The sequence below is a fragment of the Zonotrichia leucophrys genome, chromosome 3 (genome assembly GCF_028769735.1).
Source record: "Zonotrichia leucophrys gambelii isolate GWCS_2022_RI chromosome 3, RI_Zleu_2.0, whole genome shotgun sequence".
NCBI classification, from domain to species: domain Eukaryota; kingdom Metazoa; phylum Chordata; class Aves; order Passeriformes; family Passerellidae; genus Zonotrichia; species Zonotrichia leucophrys.
The window spans coordinates 54785769-54810323 of record NC_088172.1 but is presented as its reverse complement, the minus strand read 5'-3'; the positions used below and the strand labels follow the sequence as shown (position 1 = coordinate 54810323).

General features: G+C 39.5%; 1 protein-coding gene across 2 annotated transcripts; it reads right to left on the bottom strand.

Annotated features, from left to right (window-relative positions):
* Window positions 1-5033: 5033 nt before the first annotated feature.
* NMBR (neuromedin B receptor) lies at window positions 5034-24183 on the bottom strand. Of its 2 annotated transcripts, none has more exons than XM_064706955.1 (4): window positions 23511-24183; window positions 8921-9269; window positions 6140-6597; window positions 5034-5411 (listed from the first exon to the last, which is right to left on the bottom strand). In XM_064706955.1, the coding sequence occupies exons 1-3, from the start codon at window positions 23924-23926 to the stop codon at window positions 6196-6198; spliced, it is 1167 nt and encodes a 388-aa protein (XP_064563025.1). In that variant the 5' UTR covers window positions 23927-24183; the 3' UTR covers window positions 5034-5411; window positions 6140-6195. The 2 variants fall into 2 exon arrangements, with proteins under 2 accessions (XP_064563025.1, XP_064563026.1); XM_064706956.1 differs by lacking the exon at window positions 23511-24183 and adding an exon at window positions 20597-20671.
* Between the last annotated feature and the right edge of the window lie 372 nt (window positions 24184-24555).

Sequence of the window (24555 nt, the reverse complement as noted above, 5' to 3'; positions counted from 1 at the left end):
TCATGAACAATTCCAGGCATGGGATATCCACAACCTCTCTGGGAAATCTTTTCTGGTGTCTCACCATTTTCTTTCAGTTTGATCCCATTCTCCTTTGTCACCATATGATCTGGTATATAGTGTCTCTCCAACTTTCTTGCAGGTTTTTTCCCTTTTACTCCTGGGACTTTACATAACCACCATAATTTTTCAAACATCTTAGGAAACAAGATCTTTGAAAAGGAAACATATTTTCAAACAAACGTAGGAAAGGGACTACATCAGTCAATTCCCTCAGGACTCTGGGATGTGTCTCATTAGATCCCATTGACCTACATTCAAGCTCCTCAGGTGGTCATGAACTGATCTTTACTTACAGTGATCTTCACTTCACTCCCCCCATCCTCATCTTGCTCTCTGTCACCTTGAGATGTGTAGGAAGAGAGGCGCCATTGAAGACTCAGGCAAACAAGTTGTTGGGTACCTCAGCCTCCTCATCTGTTGCTACGAGTTTATCAGGGGCAGTACACCTTCTTTGACTTCTTTTTTCTGGTTAATATACCTGTAGCAGATCTTCCTGTCATTTTTGTGTTCCTTGCCAAGTTCAGTTACAGCTTCACCTTAGCCTTTCTCATCTTCTCCCTACACAACCAAACTTCATCTCTACACTCTTCAAAGGTTACCTGTTGTTATTTATACCATCTATGTATGTGCTTCTTTCCCTGTAGTTTGACAAGCACTTCTCAACTCAGCCATGCTGATCCCTTGCCTCCCTTGCCCTATTTCTTACTCCTGGGGATTGCTAACTAATTGCACTCTGTAGAAGACACCCTTAAAAATATACCAGCTCTGTTCCACTTAGCCCATTGTCCCTGAGGGCAGTATCCCAGGTATCCTGCTGACTATCGCCTTGAAAAGCTGAAATTTTGCTTTCCTAAAGTTCAGGAGTCTAACCTTACTCCTTATTTCACCCATATTCCTAAAGAGAATATGTGGCCCAGACTGCCTCCAATCTTGATATCCCGAGCTATCTCACTGGCATTGGTTACCAGCAGATTCAGTAACATCCCCTCTGGTAGGACTATTACCTGGATCAAGAGTTATAATGGTGTTCATATCACTCCTGGGGCAACAAAGATGGTTTAGAACACTGTCAGAACACAATCTTTCCTTCACTGTATGGAAATCTACTATAGTCCATGTGTTTTATTTGATCTGTATCTGTGTGAAAGAGGTAATAATGAAATATGTTAAACACATCAGCTTTTGCCATCAGAGGAAAAAAAAGCAAACCGTATGTAGACATAGGAAAAGCATTTAACAGAGGCTGATGCACAGTGAAAGCTATAATATTTGCCATTGCTGGCATTCTCTTCTACAGGTAGATACTCCTCTTCTACTGACAGTTCCATTCTCCACAGTCACAGAATCAGATTGAGAAAGCTGCTGAAGACTCACAAGCCCACCCAAAGCTATGCTGTGCTTTTCTGAAATGTGTGCACTGTTACAGAGGTTAACTAAATCTGCTCTCAGACAGATAAAGCTGATGGGGGCTCAGCAACGTTTAGTTGTGGACATTGGGATGCTCAAAAGTAAAAGTACTTTGCAATTTTTATAATTGGCAGTGGTTTTAGATCATATTGCTTATATTGAGGTCATCTGCCCTTTGCTCTGAGTGTAACTCTAGACTTTCACATCTCATAAAATACAAATTCTAGTCTGGCTTTTCTAATCTTCTCCCTATATAACCTTGCAATATCGTTATAGTCCTCACAAATTACCTGACCCTCCTTTGAGAGATGTTAGATTCTCTTTTTTTCCCCAAAATTCCAGCCCAAGTTCTCTGTTTATTCAGGCTGGTATTTTTCCCTGATGACTTGTCTTTCTATAGCTGGGGGCAGTCTGGTCCTAAATATTTAACAATTCCTTTCTAAATCACATCCAGCCTTTCTAAACTTCTTTACACTGCAGAACTGACTACTGAACTGACCACTAAAGGGACTCTGTAAATCAATGCTATAAGCAGGCCAAAGTCTGCTCTTCCAAGCTCTCTTCCAAGGTGGAAGTCCTGTTAGTACCTCTCCTTATTTGACCCATTGAAACTCTACAATCTCCTGGCCACTGTGTCCAAGATAACCACTGACTACAAAATCCCCCACCAGTCCTTCTGTGTTCACAAACAAGAGGTCTAGCAGGACACCTTCTCTGGTAGGTTTATTTACCAGTTGTGTTAGGAAGTTGTCTTCCATACACTCCAGGAACTTCCTAGATTGTTTTCTCTTTGCTGTGTTGTGTTTCCAGAAGACATCTGGCAAGTTGAAGTCACCCATGAGTACAAGGGTCAGCAATCATGAGACTTCAGCCAGCTGCTTGTAGAATGACCCCTCTATCTGTTCATCCTGGCTGGGTGGAATAAACTCCAGACTCCCACCATCCTGCTGTCCGCCCTGCTTCCTTCCTCCTTATCTTTACCCACAGGCACATCCCACCACCCCTCCTGCTTTCCCTGTGTCTTCTAAAGGGCTTAGAGGTATCCATCGCAGCGCTCCAGTCATGAGAGTCATCCCACTATATTTCCATGACAGCAAATACATAACTTTCCTGTTGTACAATGGCTCCCAGCTTCTTGTGCTTGCTGCTCATACTGCATGCATTGGTGGAGATGCACTTCAGCTGGGGTAATGGTTTTGCCCTCGTCACAAGCCTGCTACCCCCAGACTGATCTCTAGTAGCCTGGTCTTATCCCTTTCCTCCTCTGAGCATGGTTCAATATCTTTCAATCAGCCCTGCTAATTCCTGGGCCATAGTTTCTGTGAGTCTGCCTTGACTAAGTTGAGAAAAATATCTATGGGGCAGGTATGTTGCAAAAATCTGTCCTGTATTCAAAGTGAAGTGCTTTTGTTGAAGATAATTATCACATCACAGTGTAATGCTAAATGAGATCTCTCAGGTTGGTTGAGAATTTAACCATATTGACATTTCAGGATTCAGCAGTGTATGTTATACTTCTAGTATTGATAGGGTGAAGTGAGAAGATGCTATCAGACTTACATTGTACTAGCTCTAGTCTACAAAAAATAAATGTCTTACACTGATGAAACAGTAATTAACTCTATTCTCTCATTTTTCAAAGACTAAGAAAGAATGATAGTTTTCTCAATCATTGCAAAAATATTTTTGAAAGAAGCCATCTCAAAACTCAGGAGAGGAAGGTAGAAAAGAACTGATGTTCCTGAAATAAGAATATTTTTATAACAGGAAAAAAAAAATCAGATGGCATTTTAACAACTATTTTGGCATAGATCTCAATGCAGTATACGAAAAGCTGACATGATCTTATTTGCAGATTTTCTTTGTTCCTTTGACTACAGTTAGAAGAAAATACTTCATAAAATGCATTCTACTATCATTTTAATTGTTAGCAAGCAGAGTTGTCTGAAAATAGCTTTATACATACAGCTTATATACAACATGTACAAAAACACAATAACAGACACTTCCAAAATGTGCACAGTGGGTTAGCAACACTCCCAGTAAATCTCCAGAGAGATTAACTCATTCCCCCATGCCATGCTACAAGAATTTGAAAGGAGCTATATAAAATTTAGTTTACTTACTTGAAACAGACTTTGCATATTAGGTCTGGGATATAATGAAGCAAAACCGTGCTGATTTCCTGACAACAAGGAGTTATAGTCTACCTCTGAACACCTTCCCCTCTCAACAAAAAGGAACAGACTGTAGCTTTCCATTGTGCCAGAAAGCTGGTTCATGCTGTCCATACCACACACAGCAATTTAAGACATTGCAGGGGGAGAGCATGAATCAAACAGAAACATCAAATCTACTACAAATTAATTACTATTTTTCCAGTAGGGCACCTGTATCATCTGGTAAGGTTCACATCAGAAAAATTCATTTTGGAAATAACAACTACAATGGATTTAGAAGTACTGTGAAAGGCTATGCAGTGTAGAAAGATTGTCAAACAAAATGAGGAGCAGGGAACCACAAAAACCCCTGCAGAAATAACAGAAAACTCGATCACAGTCAATGATAAACACCAAGAATTGACAAAGGAAGACTTTAAGCATTAGTGCTTTGCAGGTGTAAAATATTTGTGAGTGAAAACCACTTGAGACTGATCAGAAGAGCAGGATCCAAAACTTTGTCTGGCATCCAGGAAGAACTAGTGATATAAAACTAAAAGTACTTCTGAGAACAGGTGGGCATGTTCTCAGAAGTAAGGCAAGAAGAAAGAGAAGAGGCAAAATGAAGAAAAAGAAGGATGAGGCAGTGTTAGGCAGTTATGGATGTGTCCTGGTTCCAGCCAGAATAGGGTTCATTTCTGCAGTTGCCAGGAGGGACAGGACCAGGACCTTGGGGTTACTCTATACCCCCTCATGCCAAAGCAAGGGGCAGGGGAGGGATGGGCTCCTTCCAATCAGGCCAATGGTGAATTAAGTGGTCCAGGAAGTGCCAGGTTGCCTGTGGTAAGTGATTGCATATGAATCCTTCACTCCTTGTTATTAATTTTAATAATACTCTGTTATTAATATTATTGTTGCTACTGTTTGTTGCTTATTTCATTGCTGTTTCTAATAAATTGTTATCATCTTAACCCTTGATATGTACCTTTTGTGCCTCCAATTTCTCCTCTCCACACCACTGCAGGGGAGAGGGAAGTGTGGAGTGAGACAGCAGCACATGGTTTGGAGTGTTTCAGTGGGAACACTAAACTGGGGAATTCCATTCCTAAACTATGACAAAACAACCACTTTCTTAGCCATTCAACATAGATTTAGAATTCATGTTAGTCATCTCCTTTGTATAAAGACTTCTAAGGAGCCACTGAAGCCACAGGGCAACTGCAACCAGCTCGGGTAGGTCATATGGAGCCAGTCTAAACTGAACTTAGCAAGTTTTCTCATTTAAATGCAGCACACAACTTTAAGTGCATTACATCCTCCTATAGGTCTCACCAGCTAGACCTTGCTGGTTGACATTAAGAACTTCAATCTGTTCCTTTCCCTGTTGAGTGGTTACAACTGGGGATTTTTTTCCTAGATAATTAGCTAGAACACTTACAGTTTACATCAATATAAGTTCTCATTGCTTTAGAAATTTGGGTAGGGATATAACTAGTCTTGAAAAAAGAGGAATTGCAAAAGAAATTTTGAACTTCAGGTGATGCACTGAGTTACAAACAGAACTAAATAAGTGCAAGTGTATTATTAAGGACAAAGGGAACAATGAACAGATACACTGCATTAGCACTTCAGCTTTTGAAATTATAAGACTAGCAACTAATTCCAAAGTCCAATCTAAATTTCTAGTGTACTCTCTAGTATTCACCTTAGAGAAGTCACTGCAGAAGAACAGGATACAGTGTTGTGACAGAGACAGATCTGTGCTGCAGCAGTTCCACCCAACTGTAAAGAAAAACATACTTAAAATTACATTTGGCTCACGAACTGACCAGAAAAAATTACTTCCACAAGGTGCCTTTGTCTGCAAATTACTGCCCCTTCTAAGAAAGACACTGTGAGCACCTTCTCTCTGGAGCTCAGACATGAAAGCTAACCTCTCACCTGGCTTGGGAATGATTATTTGTCAGTTTCTATCCCACTCTATAAGGGGGGATTCAGCTCTGACACCCTTCTTCAAACTTTTATATGAACAGCCTTGTACAAGTAGTGGCAATAAGCTTCAGTCATTGTGTCAATTTGACTACCTGTGCTGACATGTGAGCTGATTAAAGAAAAAATAAATTAAAAATAAAAGTTTAATGGAATCCAAAATGCCCAACAGTCTTAATCATCAAAGCTAGCACACACATAACAGAGCTAAAGTCATGCAAACTCTATTAAAGCAATACATGAGCCTGGATCAATACTCAGTTAAAAATACATATTTTGATATCAGAAAATCTATACTTTTTAAAGCAATGTTTTATCAGATACACTGCTTTCCTTTATGTAAAACATATATCAGCATCTCTTTTAATGTACAATATTATGTCAGTCAGTTTTGTTTTCTCAATAAAACATACTATTCACTTCTAAGAGTCAGATGGTGTGAAATAACCTCATATTGGCCAGAATTTAACAGAGCCTCTCTTCTGAGGACTGTCTAAGAACAAGAGCCAAAAGTGACTTACAAGCTGCAAAGGAAAAGTTCAGATTTGCTTCACAGTCAAAAATCACACTCATTAGATCATAACGACATTTCTTGTTTCAAGTTGTGCCCATTCAGTTGTGTCATGGTAGTCACTGTGTTCCTGGTATTGCTTTTCAGGGAAGTCATTTGAATGGCAGAAGAGTTGCACAAGTAGCTGGCAGATCTCTCTTTCTGAGCTTTCTTCCTGCAGCAGAGCTGGTTGTTGAAATGTCTTCTAAAACTCTCACTGAGGAAATACAGTGCAAATGGGTTGACACAAGAGTTGCAGAAGCTTAGAACTCGGGCCACTAAGGTAACAACCATATGTCCCATCGATGGATCAATCTTATTGTAATTAAAGGATCTGTACATGTATAGCACGTGGTTAGGAAACCAGCAGATAGCAAAGAAGCCAACAAAAACTAAAACAATTTTTGCCAGACGCTTCCGAGTTTCCATCTAAAAAGATGAAGAGAACCCAAATGAACAACAACACACAGAGCCATCCCACATAACAGGTTTCATTAAAATATGGAGCATTTTCCTGTATCAGCTTCGGCAATTGTCATGAGTAAGGCCAGCAAAAACGCTTCCTTCAGGGCCTGAATTACTTTTGCTATCTCATTTCCTTTTCCTCTTTCAGTTAACATTCAGTGAACTTTCTTAGCTGTTTGCAGTTACAGAAGGTTGCTCTTTCTATATGATACACACAGCAAGGGTGATTCATGACCCCAGGAAGCACTGGCTTTTAGCCTGTAAGCATGCACCAAAGGGTGTTATGAAACATAACCTTTTCTGATGAAATCTCAGTGCTTGGCTTGAAACTTAAGTTTTAGTTAGGAAGCTATTTAGAAATAGGTTCTGGCTTCAAAATCTAGAGGTATCCTTCGATCGACATGACTAGGGTGTTAGCTACACAGTGATACTTATATCCCTTTGTTTTTCACTGAGGATCCCAGCTTGCACCTCTCTCCTGGGGAAACCACCAAAATTGTATTACGCCATCTAAAGCATCTTAATTCCAGAGTAAGATGGAAGGTTCCATTAATTGCAATAACATCACAAAATGTACCTTAATTGCAGTGCTAAGGCATAGCAGATTACATTGTAGATACTGAGAATGGCTGAAAAGATGGCACAATAAGAGCCTGCACAGAGGTTCCAAACTGAGAGGGGGAGATAAACTGGCTGGGTAGAAGGCCCCAAAGAGAAACAGAAAGTTTCCCCATATTCCTCCTAAAAGATTTGTTGTGTATATCAGGTATGAAAGTTTTGCAGAGGAAGGAAAGTTTTCTACTCTGCTCAGTTTTCTGGGGGAAAAAATCCAAACAAGTGAATTTATTCTAACATTTTTTCAAAATCTGTGAAATTAATCTTTAAATTGTTTTCTTGGGTCTATCAAAACAAAAAACTGGGGAAATCAAAATAGATGGGAAAACTCCAACATTCAAATTTGGTAGCATTTGCACTCAGACAGATTGCTAGAGCACACTAAAAGGTGCAGAAGTATAGTGTGAATATCACACTTGGCTTAAAGAAACATGAGCTGATAGCAATGGCCTGAATTTATTTCCTCTTTCTGGGAGATATGTAAGTCCACCAGAATTTTCTATTCTTCAGAGCCTCATAGATTAACAAAGAGAAAAAAAAAAAAACTAAGTAGAATGAAAAAATGTGTTCTTACTTTGAAAATACACGTGAATTCAGAAATGTGGTATAAATTAAATATAGTTTCCATCCAGAGGGTTCAGCCAAAAGGCTCTCTATATTTCACAGGCAAATAAAATAATACATGAAGTGCTAATATATATGCACTTTTGACAAGAAACAGACTAGAGTAGAAATGAAATGTTGCTCAAAATGGACGTAAAGGAATGTAGTCTTTTAAAAAGAATGTGTGCATGCAAAGAAATTTCTGAGAGTATGAAAGTAGTTTTCTAAGTTACTGGCAGAGAAAACAATTCAAAACTGTTTAAATTGGCATAATTATTTTTCTCTATTAATACTAATGCTTTTGCAAAGCAGCTGAGGCACTTTCACTGCAAAAGCTGTTGTTTGTACATATGTGTGTTCCTGCTAATGTTACTATCTTGTTGCTTCCTGTGCCTCACGGGGAAGATTGGCTTTGCCTAGCATTTTAAAATGGTTTGTCTCAAAGATATACAGAATCTATACCAGGAGTTTTATAGCATCTCTAACAGAAAAGATATTAGAAAAGTGCAAGTTCAGTATTGTATCCAAGTAAAAAAAAACATTTAATGCTCTATGTTCATGTTTCCAGCACTCCTTAATCTGAAAAGGATCTTAGATCCCCTAAGTTTTCCCTGCCTATGTCAGTTTTGTCATTTCCAAGCACAAATAAAAAGGGAAAATTCTCAAAACATTTATGTAAGATTTCTTTCCTAAAATGACTGCCTATGGAGGCGGGTGAAGCCACCATCATTAACTACAAAAACATCATTCCTCAGTAAGAATACAAGTAATGGTTACAGTAACAGCACATACAAACATATATACCAATCTCATTTGCTGTTAGGAATGAGCATTCATGGCACTGAATTTATAATTTTCCTTGTTCATATTCATTTACATACTGGGCTTAATATTGAGTAGTCGTGAAAACAAGGAAAATCTTGAGAAAATCCTTGCCTTATTTCATGTGGAAACTGAACTAATGCTCTGCAAAATCCAACAACTTGGATGTTATAATGTGTTCACTTTCATTCATAAGTGTATACAGCACACAAATCTTTCACCAGGATGTAAAAAGCAAATTGCTTACCTGTCTTTTGGAATGCTCACTGTGTTCCCCAGGAATGTTGTGAGCACTTTTTATTAAACTCTTTGCAATATGATAGTAGTAGATACTGATAATTACAAGAGGGACAAGGAAATACACAAGGAAAAGCAGCACAGAATGGATCTTTGGGTGCATGTCGTCCGTCATGGGGTATGGTATGCATGCTGTGAAGGTGGCATTATCGGTGTCATTGATGTGAGCCAGTTCGGAGAACACTGCTTCAGGAACTGCCAGGAGCATGGAGATTATCCAGATGGCAGTGGCTTTGAGACAAGTCCACAGCACTGCACTGGAGGTCTGGATGTCCATGGGATTTACAATTGCTTTGTACCTGAAATTGACCAAAATGCAGACACAAATTAAAAGGTATTCAAATTCAACATGCAATCTACAAGCTTACTTCATATCTTTGATTAAAACAATGTCATATTTTTTTCTAATTTGAAATGTCAAGGGACTTTTAATCTTTCTTTAACTCGCATTCTCTAAATCTCCACCTTTTTTTTTTGTATACACTCATCAGAGGAGGCAGAAGGAGACCTGGATACAACCTGTGTCTGTGGGTGTCCATTCTGTGCCAGTATGGTGGAAGTGAAGAATCAGCCATGGCTCTACCCTTTCCTTCTTCAAATACCCAAATATCCACAAGTGCATCCTACTTCAATATTCCACGTGTACCAGCATATGCACACTTAGTGTTTCCTTCCTTCTTTCCTTGGCTCCTGAAGCCCAGGGCTCTCTTGCTGCCACCACAACTTTCCTACTCTAGGATACTCCCAGCCCCCCTCAGAGGAATATATGCATCTTCATAAAGTCAGGCATTTATGACTCCCAATGGCTGTGCAGAAAGTATAAACTCCTACATAAAGTAAACATTTCCACATCAATAGCTGGAAGCTGCTGCTCTACACTGCATTTTGGAAAACTGTCTCATTACGTATGATTGCATATAAACCTTTGTGGAACTGATAATTTCATAGCCTCTGCAATGGAAACAGGAATAACTGCAGAGAATGGAAATATCACTCTAGAGCAAAATAAAATAAATTAGTAGAAGTAGACTTTGGTCAGGAATTTTTTTATTTAAAAAAATCATTCCAGGAGATGATACAAAGTCAAACTTTCCACAAGAAAATGTAATTGCTATAAGGATAAATAGAATTTGAGAAAAATATTTCAAGGATATCTTAAAACTCCACTTACATTTTAACTTATTTTCTTTTTTTTAATGTAAGTAAATTATGCTTCAATAATTGTATTAAAAACTAAATCTTAAAGGCTAAACAAAACATTTCATCTAAACTGTGACAATATGGAAGCTCAGGGGATTTTTCTTAACTGCATTAATTTTCTTGTTTCTACTTTCAATTTGATTTGCTCTTTGAGAAGGAATCACAGCCATCGCAAAAGTGTTGAGAAATGGAAAAAATTATTCTTCTTTAATATTCAAGGAAAAGTTTAACAGGATAAGGAGAGTCAGTACAGGTTCATACTCCAGGTACATAACTTTGCTCATCCTCGAGTGTTTTAGTCTGTAAAGAAGTATGAATCACTTTCAAAGAGTGATTCAGATTTTAGGTATATTAAATCACCCTCTAGGGTGTTAGGGTTTTTTCTCTGCTAGCTGCATAATGAACTTAGATTAAGGAGAACAGTAAGCTAGATGCCTCTACTTTGTGATAAAATTCCATATCCACATGTGTAGGTAGATGCACATGTGTATAGGTGTATTAATACATACAGGGATGAGCAAGTGACTAAATACTTACCAAGGATTAGTTTATACCCAAATATGACTTGGTTGCCGAAGGGAATGCTGATAAATGGAGCTGTGATCCCAAACACCCCTCAGGGCCAATTTGCAGGTCCTGACAGGTAGTTCATAGCTGTTCAACACCTTAAGCTGATGTTTGCAACTGGCTATGCCATGAAAACATCTAGAGTAAAGCCCTGCAACAGTACCCAAGGAAACCTTTCCTTCACAGAATATGTCAGTCAAAATGTGCCTTGGGGTTCTCCTTCTCAGGTTTGTGATAAATCATATAATCATTAAATAATTGAAAATAATGGCTATTAATGTTCATATCCTCTCTAAATTCAGAGAGAATTTTTACTGTATTTTCACCCCTATCATGGAGTAGAAAACAAAATTCAGCAAACTGTCTCTGTTAATTTATAGTTACCATTTCTGCTAACACGCAGTGAGAAACTCCCTGGACACCAAGGTGTAAAGAAAGCCTTTATATTGCCATAGGAAGGACAGAAGCTTCTGCCCAAAGCATGAATACTCCCCAGCACAAACTGTGACCTTATTATTCAATAATTGCTTCCTATTGCTGTCTGCCTTTATTTCATTACATAAAGACAGACCCTCTATTTCTGAGATGATGTCAAGTCCTTACATCTGCTCATTTTTTAAAAAGTTTGTGTTCTTAGGGAAGAGCCAGTTGGGGATTTTGGGGTAGGGAGAGGACACTGAATAAAAATAATGTTTTGTTGTACAGATTTTATTTCCTCTCCTTTTCCATTTCATTGCTTCAAAATATTTTGACCACAGTCCTATGACCCAAGTAAATGACCACATCACAAATAATTCTTTTAGCAGCAAATGGGCCTAGTTAATCTCTAAATGGAAGAATTTTTCAGAAGTCTTTACATTAGCAGAAGATGTGACATATATCTGTACTTTGGTATATATTGCTGTTTCAGCAAATAGTATGCTTTTCCCTGAGCCATAACTTCAAGTGGAAAGGCATTGAAGCAGAGTGCCCTTTTTCACAAAACAGATGAGTTTAGTGCAAAACAAATCCCTCCTTTCATTCAACTTGCTACTTTAGTGGCTACAAGGTGGCACTCTTCCTAGGACTCAGCCCTTCACCATACTCAGTGTCAAGAAAATGCACTGTGCTTCACTTGTCATCTTGTTTATATCTCTAAAAAGCTATAGAGTGAAAAGAAACAGGTTACAGATAAAATGAAATGCAAACTGAGTGGAATGAGAAGTGTTCCCAAAGTGAAAACCCAACCTCTTCCTTTGTATAAAACCAGTGTAAAGCAAAAATATACCACCAACCATTCAAATTACAAAGACCATATTTTTCATCAATAAAAAAAATGTCAGTAAATTGGACTAACAGTGCAAATTAGTCAAATTAGTAAGTAAATTCATCTTTTCTTTTACTTCACTGATGAATAAGAGCAAATTATAGGCTGCCATGAAGTCCAGGAAATAATTATAAATATGTATTTGGTTTTAATTTAAAGCCATCAAGTAAATTCTGTCTCCCTATATCCTCTATCATTATCACTGCTGACAAAGGGACCCCAACTCAGGAAACTCTTCCTGCCTTTGAAGCTGTGATTTCTGCCAACAGATACAAGCACAAACTTGCCCACTCTCCTTCAACAGATTGCTTTAAAATGGGAAAAAACTATACAAAAAACCCAATCTCCTTCCTTCTACACAATCCCAAAATAAATTCATGAAAAGAATATCCTCTTTCTCCAGAGATTTAACATTTTGCTACCTTCTAAACTCCAATCTATTTTATCTACTTCTCCTGACCTTTGTTTTCAAAGACTTTCTAAAGGTATTTCTCAGCTCCAAATTAGAATGGAAAGCTCTACTCCTGTTTCTGCTGCATCTACAATGCTGTTTCCCTCCCACACAGCTGGTTTCAACAGAAGGTGCTCCTTTAATAGACCTATGCTGTCCTTCCTTTGCTTTCCTACCTCTTCTTCTAGAGTACCTTTTTGTGATGACCTTAAAAAAACTAAAAAGAAAACCCCAAAATAACTAGTCAATACCCAGGCAGCCACTGGAAAATAGCCTACCATTCTAACTCAATTAGCCTCAATATCTCCTTGCCCTTTTGATTCTGCATGGTCTCTTGTCCTTTTTTAAAAGTCCTTCAGGTCAAGGACTTTCTTCTTCTTGCTGTTTATATAGTACCTACCACAAATAGGACCCTAAATTATCACCTAATTTCCTACATGACATCACAATGAAAATAAATATAATGAAGTGTCAGAGGCCAGGCAGGGAAGTTTCACATTACTTTGATTTTCATTTTAATCCTGGAGCTGGGGGCTATTAGCCTCATTATAAATAAGCTTTCTAAAGTGATGTTGTTGTGTCATTGTACTGCATTTCCTGCAAACTAGAGTAATTTATCAAAACCATTCATATGTTAGTCTTTTATTGTGTCCCTGCATGGTGCTTTCAAACACAAAAATTTTAACAACATAAAAGCTTATAAATATATCCAAAAAGGAAACCTGGTTGTGAAATCAGTATTTGTTAAAAATACTCATATCATGTCCAGTTGCAGTCCACTCTACAGTAAAATGAAATTTTGGATGTTCCAAAGCCCTTTTCCTTGTATGGGCCCCTATTGGCCCAACTCCAGCTGAATCATTAAGAGCACAACAATTTATCTAGCTGAAAACATTGTGGTATCATTTTATCATTTGAATTGAGATGTGCATTGTTCTATTTCATTCTTATAAATTCTTGCAATGTAAGACACATTTCTCTTTTTTTTTCCCAGGTAATTGTCGCAGACATTTTTTCATAGAAATTCTTTCTTTGGGATTAGTTCATCTTCTGAGAAGATGAGGCCCCAGAAGAAGAATGTAAACAATTGTTATCGGCTGCTGTGAAATGTAGCAGGTGCCCCTGTGATTTGGATCATGTCCCGTGTTTACAATTAAGGGCCAATCATAGGAGTAAGCTCAGGGACAGATTCCCTGGACACAGAATTTTGTGATGCATTCTTTTCTATGCTGTTCTTAGTTTAGCAGCCTCTGCAACCTCTCTCCTTATTCCTTTTAGTATAGTTATAATGTATTACATATCATATATCAATAAATCCAGCCTTCTGATCATGAAACAATATTCCGTCTCTTTCTCACCCTGAAGACCTTTATCAGGTCGCTGTAATAGGTAATATCAATACTTTTATTCTGTGCTTATCTCTTGAGAGCAAAGAATTGCATTTACTCAGGAATGAGCATCTATGAGGTCTGATAGTGAATACAATAAACAGTATTTGAAATGCAGACTAGAAGACAATGTGCAAACACACTTAAAGTCAATGTCAATGACATGTGTTCTGTGTTTCTCAGGGGGAAAATCTTAAGATTTTCCTAAATGGAAAAAGTTTTCCACTCTGTAAAAATACACTCCGTTGAGCCAAAAACTGTCAATAATGGTTCAAATCTTGTTGATGTTTTCTCCACCCTGAAAAGAATCAAACCAGAAGTTTCCCAGGATGGTGGGAGGGTTCTTTTCTGCATGAAGTGTATTACCTGTCCTATCCACCCAGGTCAAAACCACATCATGGACCTCTACAAAACCAGTTTGACAAGTGTCTGACTGCCAGTCCTCAGTCCCATGCCCTGGCACTGTTGAATATGGGTTTGTGCATATGTAGATAGATATACACAGTCATATGTATGTGCATTAAAAAACAAAACACATACTTTCAGGCACCTGAAAACATCATCCAGCAGCCTTACACAATGGCTGGCCCATCCCAACCCACTGTGCCCCTTCTTTCTTAACTTTTAAAATAAGCAAGTAGTTGTATTTCCCCTGCTGTGCATGCCAGGAGCTCCCCAGATTGCACCTACTCTGTTTGCACCTAAGCTTCATTTACAATCCTGAAACTAAGCACAGGCAAGCTGAGGGGCCTGATCTCAAAAGTTATGTTTAAATAATGGCTAGGGCACACCAGATTCATCACCCTTCACAAAACTGCCACGGCAAAGGCAACTCTGGCATGTGCCTCTCCAGGAACAAAATGGGGCCATTCATGCAGTCAGGCTGTCTGGGAGCCATTGCCCCGGCTGCTAGACAGTGGCTCAAAATTAACATTTCACCTGTGAGGAGAGAACTTTATTCTTAGCCTGCTGCATCACACGAACAACTCTATATACTATTTCCCAGGGGGAAGTAGAAGGAAGTTTAGCATGTGTATTTTCTTGGCTTCTATCACCTTTCTTGACTCTTTATCTCATTCCAACACTAATTTGGAATTCTGGATTTGGATTCTGCTCAGGAGGGGTGGATGGGATGAGGAAAGTCAATACCCAGGCTAGATATTAGGCTTTGCAATGTGCAGCCTGGACAAGCTTATGTACTTTTTTGGCTTTGTCCCCTAGTTCTCTTTTCTCCTGTTAAAAAAGCTTAGGAAACCAAAACTAACCTTGTTTAATTTTTTCAGAGTTTATAGTCTCATTCCTGAAGGGTCAAAGAACTTGGAGAAAAGAGGAACCCATTTCTCCAAATGAGTTTGATCCAAACCCCATCGACACCCCAACCTTTAGACTGATGAGAGAGAGTTGCATGCTTGTCTGCATATTTGCTACATAATTCCTGCATGTCTCTCAGCAAAAATATCTATACATACTTGAATAAGATCTCATAAAATCATCATTGCCGGATCAGAAGGTCAAGAAAAATATCAACTACAGAAACTAGAGTGTCTGAAAGAAGAAATGTCACGTGTAAAATATGCTTAGTGCCATTTTACCTTTATAAATTTTTTGTTGTTACAAAACAATTTCTCCCATTTCAGTGATTAATTCGGTTATAATCCAGGCCACAGCAGATAACACATTGTTGTGGAGAATATAACATGGTCAGATGATTTTTAGAAATGTTACAAGCCAGGAAGAATTAAATAACCAAATCTTTATTAATATACCTAGAACAGACTTAGATTTTCCCATTTGAGAATATAGACCCTAAATCTCTAATTTCTAAATTCAAAAATCATCAAATTCATCTATTTACTCCAGTAATATCATCTAAAAGCTCTACTCTCTCCCTTTTAAACACATTTCCAGTGCAATTTTATTTGCAACTTCTGATCTTGGGCTTTTCTGAAATGAATGTAGATGGAAAATACAGAAATACACACCATGGTAAAAAGAAAAGGAATATAAAAACATTATAGAGGGAAAAGTTAATGTAGCAATCCTTAAAATACATTTAATCAAACAAATTTGGAGCCAAAACACAAGCATGAAACTATTCTTAAAAAACACTATGAAAAGCAGTAGGAAAAAAATGAAACAATATTTGGAATAATCATGTGAAGGAAAAGATAAAGTTATATGAGATATAATTACATCATATCAGAATAACCCATTCTCTCATGTTCACACACACACCACAATTTTATTTTGATATATGCTCATGCAAACTTGGAAATACACAAATCTACATGCAGCAAATGCAATTATGAAAAGATTTTGTGGGCTGTTTATCTTGTGGTTATCTTCTCTGACACCTGAAAAGTTGTGTCAACTTAGTTTCAAAATATGCTTCTCTTCAATGGACACCAAAGTAGGTTTCCTCTTATTTCTACAAATTTAATGAAGAACTTACTTTCTGTTTGTAATTACACTGTCAAACTACACTGAATCTCAGCATGGTTTAGAAGTTGCATGTTTAGACCTAGGGATTGTGACTACATATACCTTGTTTCATTAATACAGATAAAAACCCATAAAATAATTTAGCACCAGAAATATATAGTCTGGTTCTGCAGCAGAATTCATATCATAAATACACAAGTTTTTCTGTAATTGAACAATTTAAAATGAAGATTCAATTAAATTATTTCTTGATAATTTAAGATACTGAAGAGTTCCATCACACTGCAGAGATGTATTATTTATTCTCTAACAAACTTATCATGTGAAATCTTTTCCCTAGACAAAGCATTGGTAGAGCATACTTGATCTTTGACATCATTTCTGAGGATCTGCTAAATGCTGACTTGAGAATTACAGCATTCCAATGCATATTAACCCATTGCAGTGTAATAGATAAGGGAATAGTGTACCACATTATGCTGAGGGGCAAACAAATAAAATAAATTAATGGTGATATCCATGCTTGTTAAGCATGGAGCTGGATCTGCTGTTTAGCAGCTATTTTGTGTGTCACAGATACAGGCTTTTCTGAATAGCTCAAAGAAGCAGAAAACAGGAGGGATGGTTTTGGAGCTGTTTCTCCCTGTTTAGGTTGCAGCCTACAAAAGGCAATCCAAACACCAGCATTTGCAATAGTTAAAACAAAATGGCTTCTGCCAGCTCAACACAGGCACTGCATTGATCACTGACTGGGATAAACACCACAGCCATTCCTCACTTCACCATCCTCAACCTCAGCTCTTTCTCTATGGGTTGGAGAGTACACACAGGACATGCACAAAGGCAGGAGTTTAACAGATGCATGTGTCCATATGAAGTTTGAGAAACAGCTGTGCCTAACTTGGCAGGAAAATGTTATTTGCTGAGAAATCATTGTCAGTTGTGCAAAGACCATCACAAGAGGAACTTCTCCAACAGCTGATTTGAATTGCCTGGCTTGGACATTACCCTATAACAGTTAACTCCTTAATCTACTCCAGACATAAAATTATTTCTGCAATCTCTAGATCTAAACATGTTGGGGAGGGGGTGGTTCTGCTACCTCTCTTTTTTTCTGGAATATTTTACATCGTACTCCTTTTATCTGCATAAGATAGATATAAATTAATTGGAAAATTATTGGGTGGGTGTCCGGTTTTCGGCTGTTTGAAGGGCCTGGAAAGGCCCAGAGTGGCCTTGGGGCAGCCCGCGTATCAAAGGACGAGAAGAGGCTTCAGTTCTTCTTTCGGTCTTTATGTTTATTAATTGTTTATCTAAAAGATTTTCTTTCGGCCCGACAGAGGTCTGCTCAGCAGTCAGCCATGAGCACACTGTACTGCCCTCCAGACAGTCACCTATCTTTATACCCATTGTTACATGTACAATATTTATCATTTTTCCCCAATCCTTTTTATTCTTATAGTCCGGTGTACTTTCAGTAATGACCAATCCCAAAGTGCCACCATCACAACAGAAGATGGAGGAGAAGAAGAAGAAGAAGAAGAAGAAGAGGACACGCCCCAATTCCTCCATCTTACTTCTCTAAACCCCCCTGTACAGCAATCTTAAACCCTGTGTCTCACCCTCTAATTAACTAATCCCTTCACCATTCACCCCGGTGAAGTCCTCCTATCCTCATACAGGTGTCGTCTCCTGTGTAGGATCAAAGTCCAGCCACCAGACACTTCTGGCAACATTCCAGGACTCCCGAGCCCCCCAAGGGTGGTCTCGGTGACTCGGCACCTCAGTCCTGAGGTGCTGAGATCCCACAGGTGGGGACAGGCCTCATTGTCTCATTTGATAAAGGTTTTCTGGGAAGCTTTATTTTGAGAGTCAATTTGTATATATGAACTAAAAGGCAAGTTGAAATAATGTGACAGACAAAGCTTGACAAACCTGTCTTAAATTTCTTTTGCATTGCCTGTTATTGCATAATTATAACCATACTGCTATAGCCTACAGTGAGAGAAACATCTGGACCATCATTTATTTTAATATACTTCGCTAATTCATTCATTCAATACATTTACCTCAAGTGTTACAGTATCTAAAATAAATATTTATAGAATATCATAGTTCGACTTGGTCCATATATTTTTGTTTTCCCATCTTCTGTATAGTGCTAAGGCATGGTTTTTCACTTATAACCTTCCATTTTACCTTAATTATTTTTAAATTTATTATTTGATTAATTATAAGTAATTTTCAATATGTCATTCAATACTATTTTATTCATAAGGAGTCCTTAGTTCCTGACTATCAGCTATTAGAGCTCAAAAGGAAATCACGTCCACTGTCCTGCTTCACCTGCTCCACTACATGCAATAAGAAATGAGGATTTTATATTTTTCAATCACTGTATTTCAGCCTGAATCAGCATCTGCCATAATAAAAGAAGAAACTAAAAATAAAGTGTGAGAAAAGTAAAAAGAAGTTTTCATTTAAGTGATATTACTAATGAAAAAACTAAAGAAGGTGTTTGGCAGAAGGTAGTAGGGCAGCTTTTCACACTTCGGAATATTTCCAAAGTTCCCAAAAAAAATGAGATTATAGACTAGCAAACTGAACCAAACCAGATTTTGTTATCAGATGTCATCGGAAGTCAGCACAGAGTGCAAATTTGCAAAAAACGTTTTTTATTTTTTTTAGATACAGAGTGCAGTCTCCCAAATCTAAAACAAAACAAATATAAAGAAAAAAATAGATGGAATGGAACAAATAGTTTAGCTATGAAAATCTATAGAATACATTTTAAGCATCTCAAGCACTATATTTAGCTACTTAAGTATGAATTTAAATTTTCAAACTGTTACATGTTAATCACTTATTTGTCTCATCAAAGGTGTCCATGTCGCATTACTTAAGAAGAAAGCAAATGCAATGCTATTTCAATTGTAGTAGGGTGAGTTCAGCTTTGCTGTCTCCATTAGAGTGCAGCAGAACTGCATTAGATCTAATATATTTAAATTTTTCATTAGAAATAAAATTCAGTGTAGGAAAAGAAAGAGAATTAAATTTAATCTTATTTTTACAGATCACTTAAAAATGAGGCATAAATGACAGCTAAAGAGAAAAGAAAAGACTGTGAGGGACAAATTAAAGCTGGTTGCAGGGGCTGCTGTTTATTCCTCCAAAGGCTATTCATTGCAGATGCCTTGGCATTTTGTGGGCACCACACAATAATGCAGTAATGCCAGAGGTGCACATTGTAGCACCCAGTCTTAATTCACTGCACCCAAAGCTGTCCACACCAAGGTTAAAATGCCATCCAGACCTCCAGCTCTGAAAAGCATCCTGGAAACACCTTTCCATACCATTCTGCTTAATGCCTAGATTCCTTCCTATGCACAAAACATCAAGATTCCTCTCCCTGAGAATAAGATAAGGATCCCTAGGGGCCCGGTTTGCCTTCTGAACTAAATGTATGGTCCATCACGGACACAAATTTGAAAAACATTTTGTGCAGCAGTAAGCAAGTTCATTGGATGGTTCAAGTCAGGCTCATCCCTGGCTTCTGTCCTTTTGGCAGTGAGGAGATGCTGGCACCTATTTTCTTTATGTGTGCCACGCTGCAGTCCCACTAGCAAACATTTCTCACTTCTTTACTTTTATCCTCCTTATCAAAGACCACACCAAGTCCTGAGACGTTCTCATCAACACCCATTAGCCCTTGCCAAAACTGCTGTCCATGGGCCCTGGAGAAACAAGCTCATCAAGGCCCCATTTGTCAATTCTTGTCCCACCACATCTTTAGGAAGTGCATTCCTGGTTACTGTGCACCAGCTCTGAGCACTTTTAGGATGTGCTGAATGCCATTAGGAGTGTTCTGTCTTACACTCCCCTTAGCTCCCCTCTTTTTTTTTGGTACATTTTTGTCTTTCAGCCCTCTTCCTCTTCCTCATTTGCCATCCAGTCTATTAAGTTTTCTGTTTCTGTTGCCCACCCTCTCTTTTTCCTTTGGTTTTATAAACAAGAGAAATATTAAGGTCTGTAGAGGTGGTCTGGTTTCTGCACAACAGAGAAAACTCAGTGGCCATGAGGGGCAGGGTTGCTGTCCCTACATACCCTGCATGGCAGTGAGAAGGGACAGCTGGCTCAGCAGCACATCTCCTGTGCTGCCTTCTCCATCCCGTTGGAGAGGGAGACTGCATCCTGCTCTGACACCAAACCCTGCAGCACCAGTGCCACCACTGCATCATCTCTGCTGCCACCATTCCCACCTGCACCACTGACCTGCATCCCTCTCTGCCCCAACAGTGTGGGGCTGCAGCAGGGCACCTCTCCCCACAGCTGGCAGCCACACCTCCAGGAGCTCAGTGCTGGGAAGAACCAGCTGCTATTCCTGCGATGGGGATGGGCAACCTCAGGCAGATATACTGCTAAATCCCATCTGCATGGAAGGGAAGTCTGGAAAGTATTGTTAAAAATCACATATTACATTTGTACACACACATAAAAACCCCCAAATTAAAACTCAAATAACCTCAACACAAGATAATGAAGCTTCCAAATAAAAGGTGCATGTTTGTCACACTGAAAGCATTACTGATGCTGAGAAGGACTTCCGTGACAAAAACAATTTGTATGAAATCACGCAACTTTACAAAATATATACATATGCAACTATATACTACTACTTTTACTAAAGTAACAGTAGTAGTATGTAATTTTTCTTCCTTCCATTTGTTGGCAACAATCATTCAGAGTTTGTAGCTTCTGTAGCTACGTCTGTTAAATGTGTCACACACAAGGAAATCATTATGCAGACTTTCCACATAAGCAATAAGTATTAATTTGACTGTGGAAACCAAGACAACCTCCCTCATCCTAATTTACACAAGCATGCTCCAAAGAATCCTAAGTATTCCTAAATCTGTTCTGTAGTGTAGTCAGTGTCTGGCATTCTATACAGTCTCATGGTTACAAGGAGCAAAAAGCACGAAGGGCTTTAATTAAAATGTGCTTTGAACATTATCTGTGAAAGAAGAGGCCACTAAGAAGACATTGTGCTCCGGACCAAATACTGGATTATAATGGAGCCCTCTTGGTGGCATCACTGCTTACAAACTGCTAACATCCTACCCTAGATTCACTTATCTGGAGAAAACACTGCCCACAGCCAGGCCTCACCTCCTCGGCACCTCTTGTGTGCAGGATGCTGCCAACACTTCTGATCTGCCAGCATAACCACCCACAACTGATCTAGTTACAACACACATTAGAATCTGGCTATAGATGAGTGTCACAGAAACCCCTCCACACCAGTCCAACACAAGTGTTGTACCAAGTGTTGTACAAAGTGTAGATTTGACTCCAACTCAGACACAGCTGAAAGCTCAGCCAGCTTCACTCAGCAGTTTCCTGGGCCCCAGGAGACTGGTCTCTGAAGTCAGTGGAAGATCTTTTGACTGGAAAATAAAAGTTTTTTGTTCTCAGTGACCTAAAATAAAACTGGAAAAGTTAAAGAAATGTTGTAAATTCCTAGTATAACCATTTCTGACATTGACATATACTGTGGGATCCAAAATGCCGGAGAAATGTATTTATTATGAGCTTATTCGGTCTCAGCTCTCAAACTGTAACTGTTTTTTAGTATGTGCAATTCTAGATGCATTAAGCATAAACAGAGTCAGTATTATAAATTCTTGACTCTTTCCTGATATAAAAAGGGATACAAAATTATCTGGAAAAAATCAAACAGTGAATGTTCCAAAGCTATATAAAAAGCAAATTAATGAATCCTTAAACATTAAATCATCAGCATTCCCTCATGTTACATTTCTCTAGAGAAATGATCTCCACTAACTTCTTCCCTTTTCAAACAAGATGTACACAACAAGATATTAAGGAGTGGAAATAGAGCAGAAAGAGAACTGCAGGGTTTCCTTGGATGTGTAAGGAGAGATTTTTGAAATACTATTTAACTGAGATAATCACAGAGCTACAGGTGTTCACTTCAAGATATGTTTTGCAATCTCTTCTTCAAAACCATAATCCATTTTCACAAGTTACAGTCTTTATAGACAAATATGTTAGGTCCTGATTCAAACATAGGTGAAATGAATGTTCACTGAAAACTATCCTCAAGTGAAATCAAACAATGGACTGAATTAGCTAACAAAAAAAAAAAAAAATCAACAGAAAATAAAGGATTAAAATTTTTAAACATTAACATCCTAAACATTAATTGTGAAGATGTATTTCTAAACTCAACTCTTCACATCATGCACCAGTATAATGCAGTGGCTCAGTTCAAAACCCAACAAAAGAAAATTGATGAATATTTATGGAGAAGGAATTAAACATTTTCATTTCTGGCCCAAAAAAATTGCTCAGATAAAAAATAAAGATCATTTCATATAATTTAAGTTAGCAATTACACTTTCAGAGCCTGAAGCATAGTTCTACAGCCACTCATTTGCTCTAAATTCCTTAAGTACTCATTCACAGTAATTGGGAGGAAAAACTGGGGATCCAGCTTTTTCCTAATTTGACAAGCACTCGAGATAAAAGTGTCACTTTCTAGTTTGTTTGGTGGTATTTCCTTTTAATTTTTTTTCTTCTTTTCTAAAAGTTCAGAAGATAATAAGAATGGTTTGAACAAAGGTTTAAGACTGACATTTAAAACAGAGCAATTTGGTGTCCCTGAATTTCCAGAAGCTAAGCTAGTTCTGGCAGTCATCTCTGGTAACCTGCTCTTCTACTAAGGCACAGACAGACATACAGGCACACATGAGTACAGCTTCTCAGCAGAAAGAAACAAATTGATTAAAAATACATTTGTGCCTGACTTAGTTTAAATCACTCACTGCCCGTAGACACAACACTGACTGGGCAAGCGTAATACCTGGCATCTCAAACCTTACTCTAATGAATAAAATTCCAATATATGGGCTGTTGCAGGACCATCCCAGAGGTGCAGAAGACAGGGCTAAACTCAATTCTTGCAGCTGACATCCTGGATGCTGGGGGCCAGGCACAGCCATTTCTTTAACTTCAATTAGTACCACCTAGAGAAGAAGAAGCACCTCACAGGTTGGAATGAGGGGATTGCAAACCAGGGATGCCTTATCTAGAGAGGTGCTTTACCTTTCATCAGCCTTAGCCCAAGTTGCAGAGAGCTGAAGGGGCAGCCCAGCTTTCCTACCTGTCAGCACTGAGGGCAGTGAGGGTGAAGACAGAGACACCAACAGAGGTCAGCTGGATGACAGGGATGAGCTTGCAGCCCACTTCTCCAAAGAGCCACTCTTCAGAGAAATACCGGGAGGCATCCACGGGCACACAGGTCACTAGCAGGAGTAGATCACCAGCAGCAAGGCTGGAGATGAAGATGTTGGGCACACTTCTCATGGCGCTGTTGGAAATGAAGATCTTCATGAGGGTGATGTTGCCCAGCAAGCCGACAGTGATGATGAGCAGGTAAAGCGAAGGGATCACGCAGCGGATGATGAACACGGCCGTGCCTCTCCCCGGGGACAGCAGGGCTGTGTCGGGCACCAGGCGCACACTCCCATTCTCCCCGAGGGGCATTGCTGTGAGCTCGGGCGGGGGCTCTGGCTCCATCCTACAGCTTCTCGCGGACTGAAGGTCTCCAGTGCAAAGTGCAGCGGGAGCCACAGCAAAGCTTCACCTCTCTGCAAGTCAATCAACTTTCTCCCCCTCCTCTACTGCCTTTCCTCCTATCCCCCTTCTCTGGCGAGTTTTCTCCCTTAAGAAATGCAGAAGAATGTCTGCCGGAGCGGGAAATAAAAACTCCCGTGCGCTGTCCCTCGGCTCTTCGGACGAGCCTCTCCCGGTGGGCAGGAGATCCTGAGCCTGGGGGCAGAGCACGCCGTCGGGACAGCCGCTCCAGCCCGCGCCCCCGGGAGCGCCTTCGGTGCGCCGCCGCTGCCAATGCGCGCTCCGGCCGCCGCGCCGCCCCCGCGGAGCCGCCAGCGCTGTCCAGCGCCGCCCGTGCTGCCGGGGGAGAGGAGCAGAACAAACCCGCTCCCCACTCACTCGGCAGCCCCGGCTTATACCTGGTAGGGCGAGGGGCCGCCCCGCCCCGCCCTCCTCCGGCGAGCGCCCCGCGCCGCCGAGGGGGATCTTGCGGGGGAGGCAGAGGCGGATCCCGGAGCCGCCTCCGTCCCGCGGGTTCCAGCCCTGAGCGCGATGGGCACGACGTGGTGAGCGGGAGCGGAGAGGGAAACCGC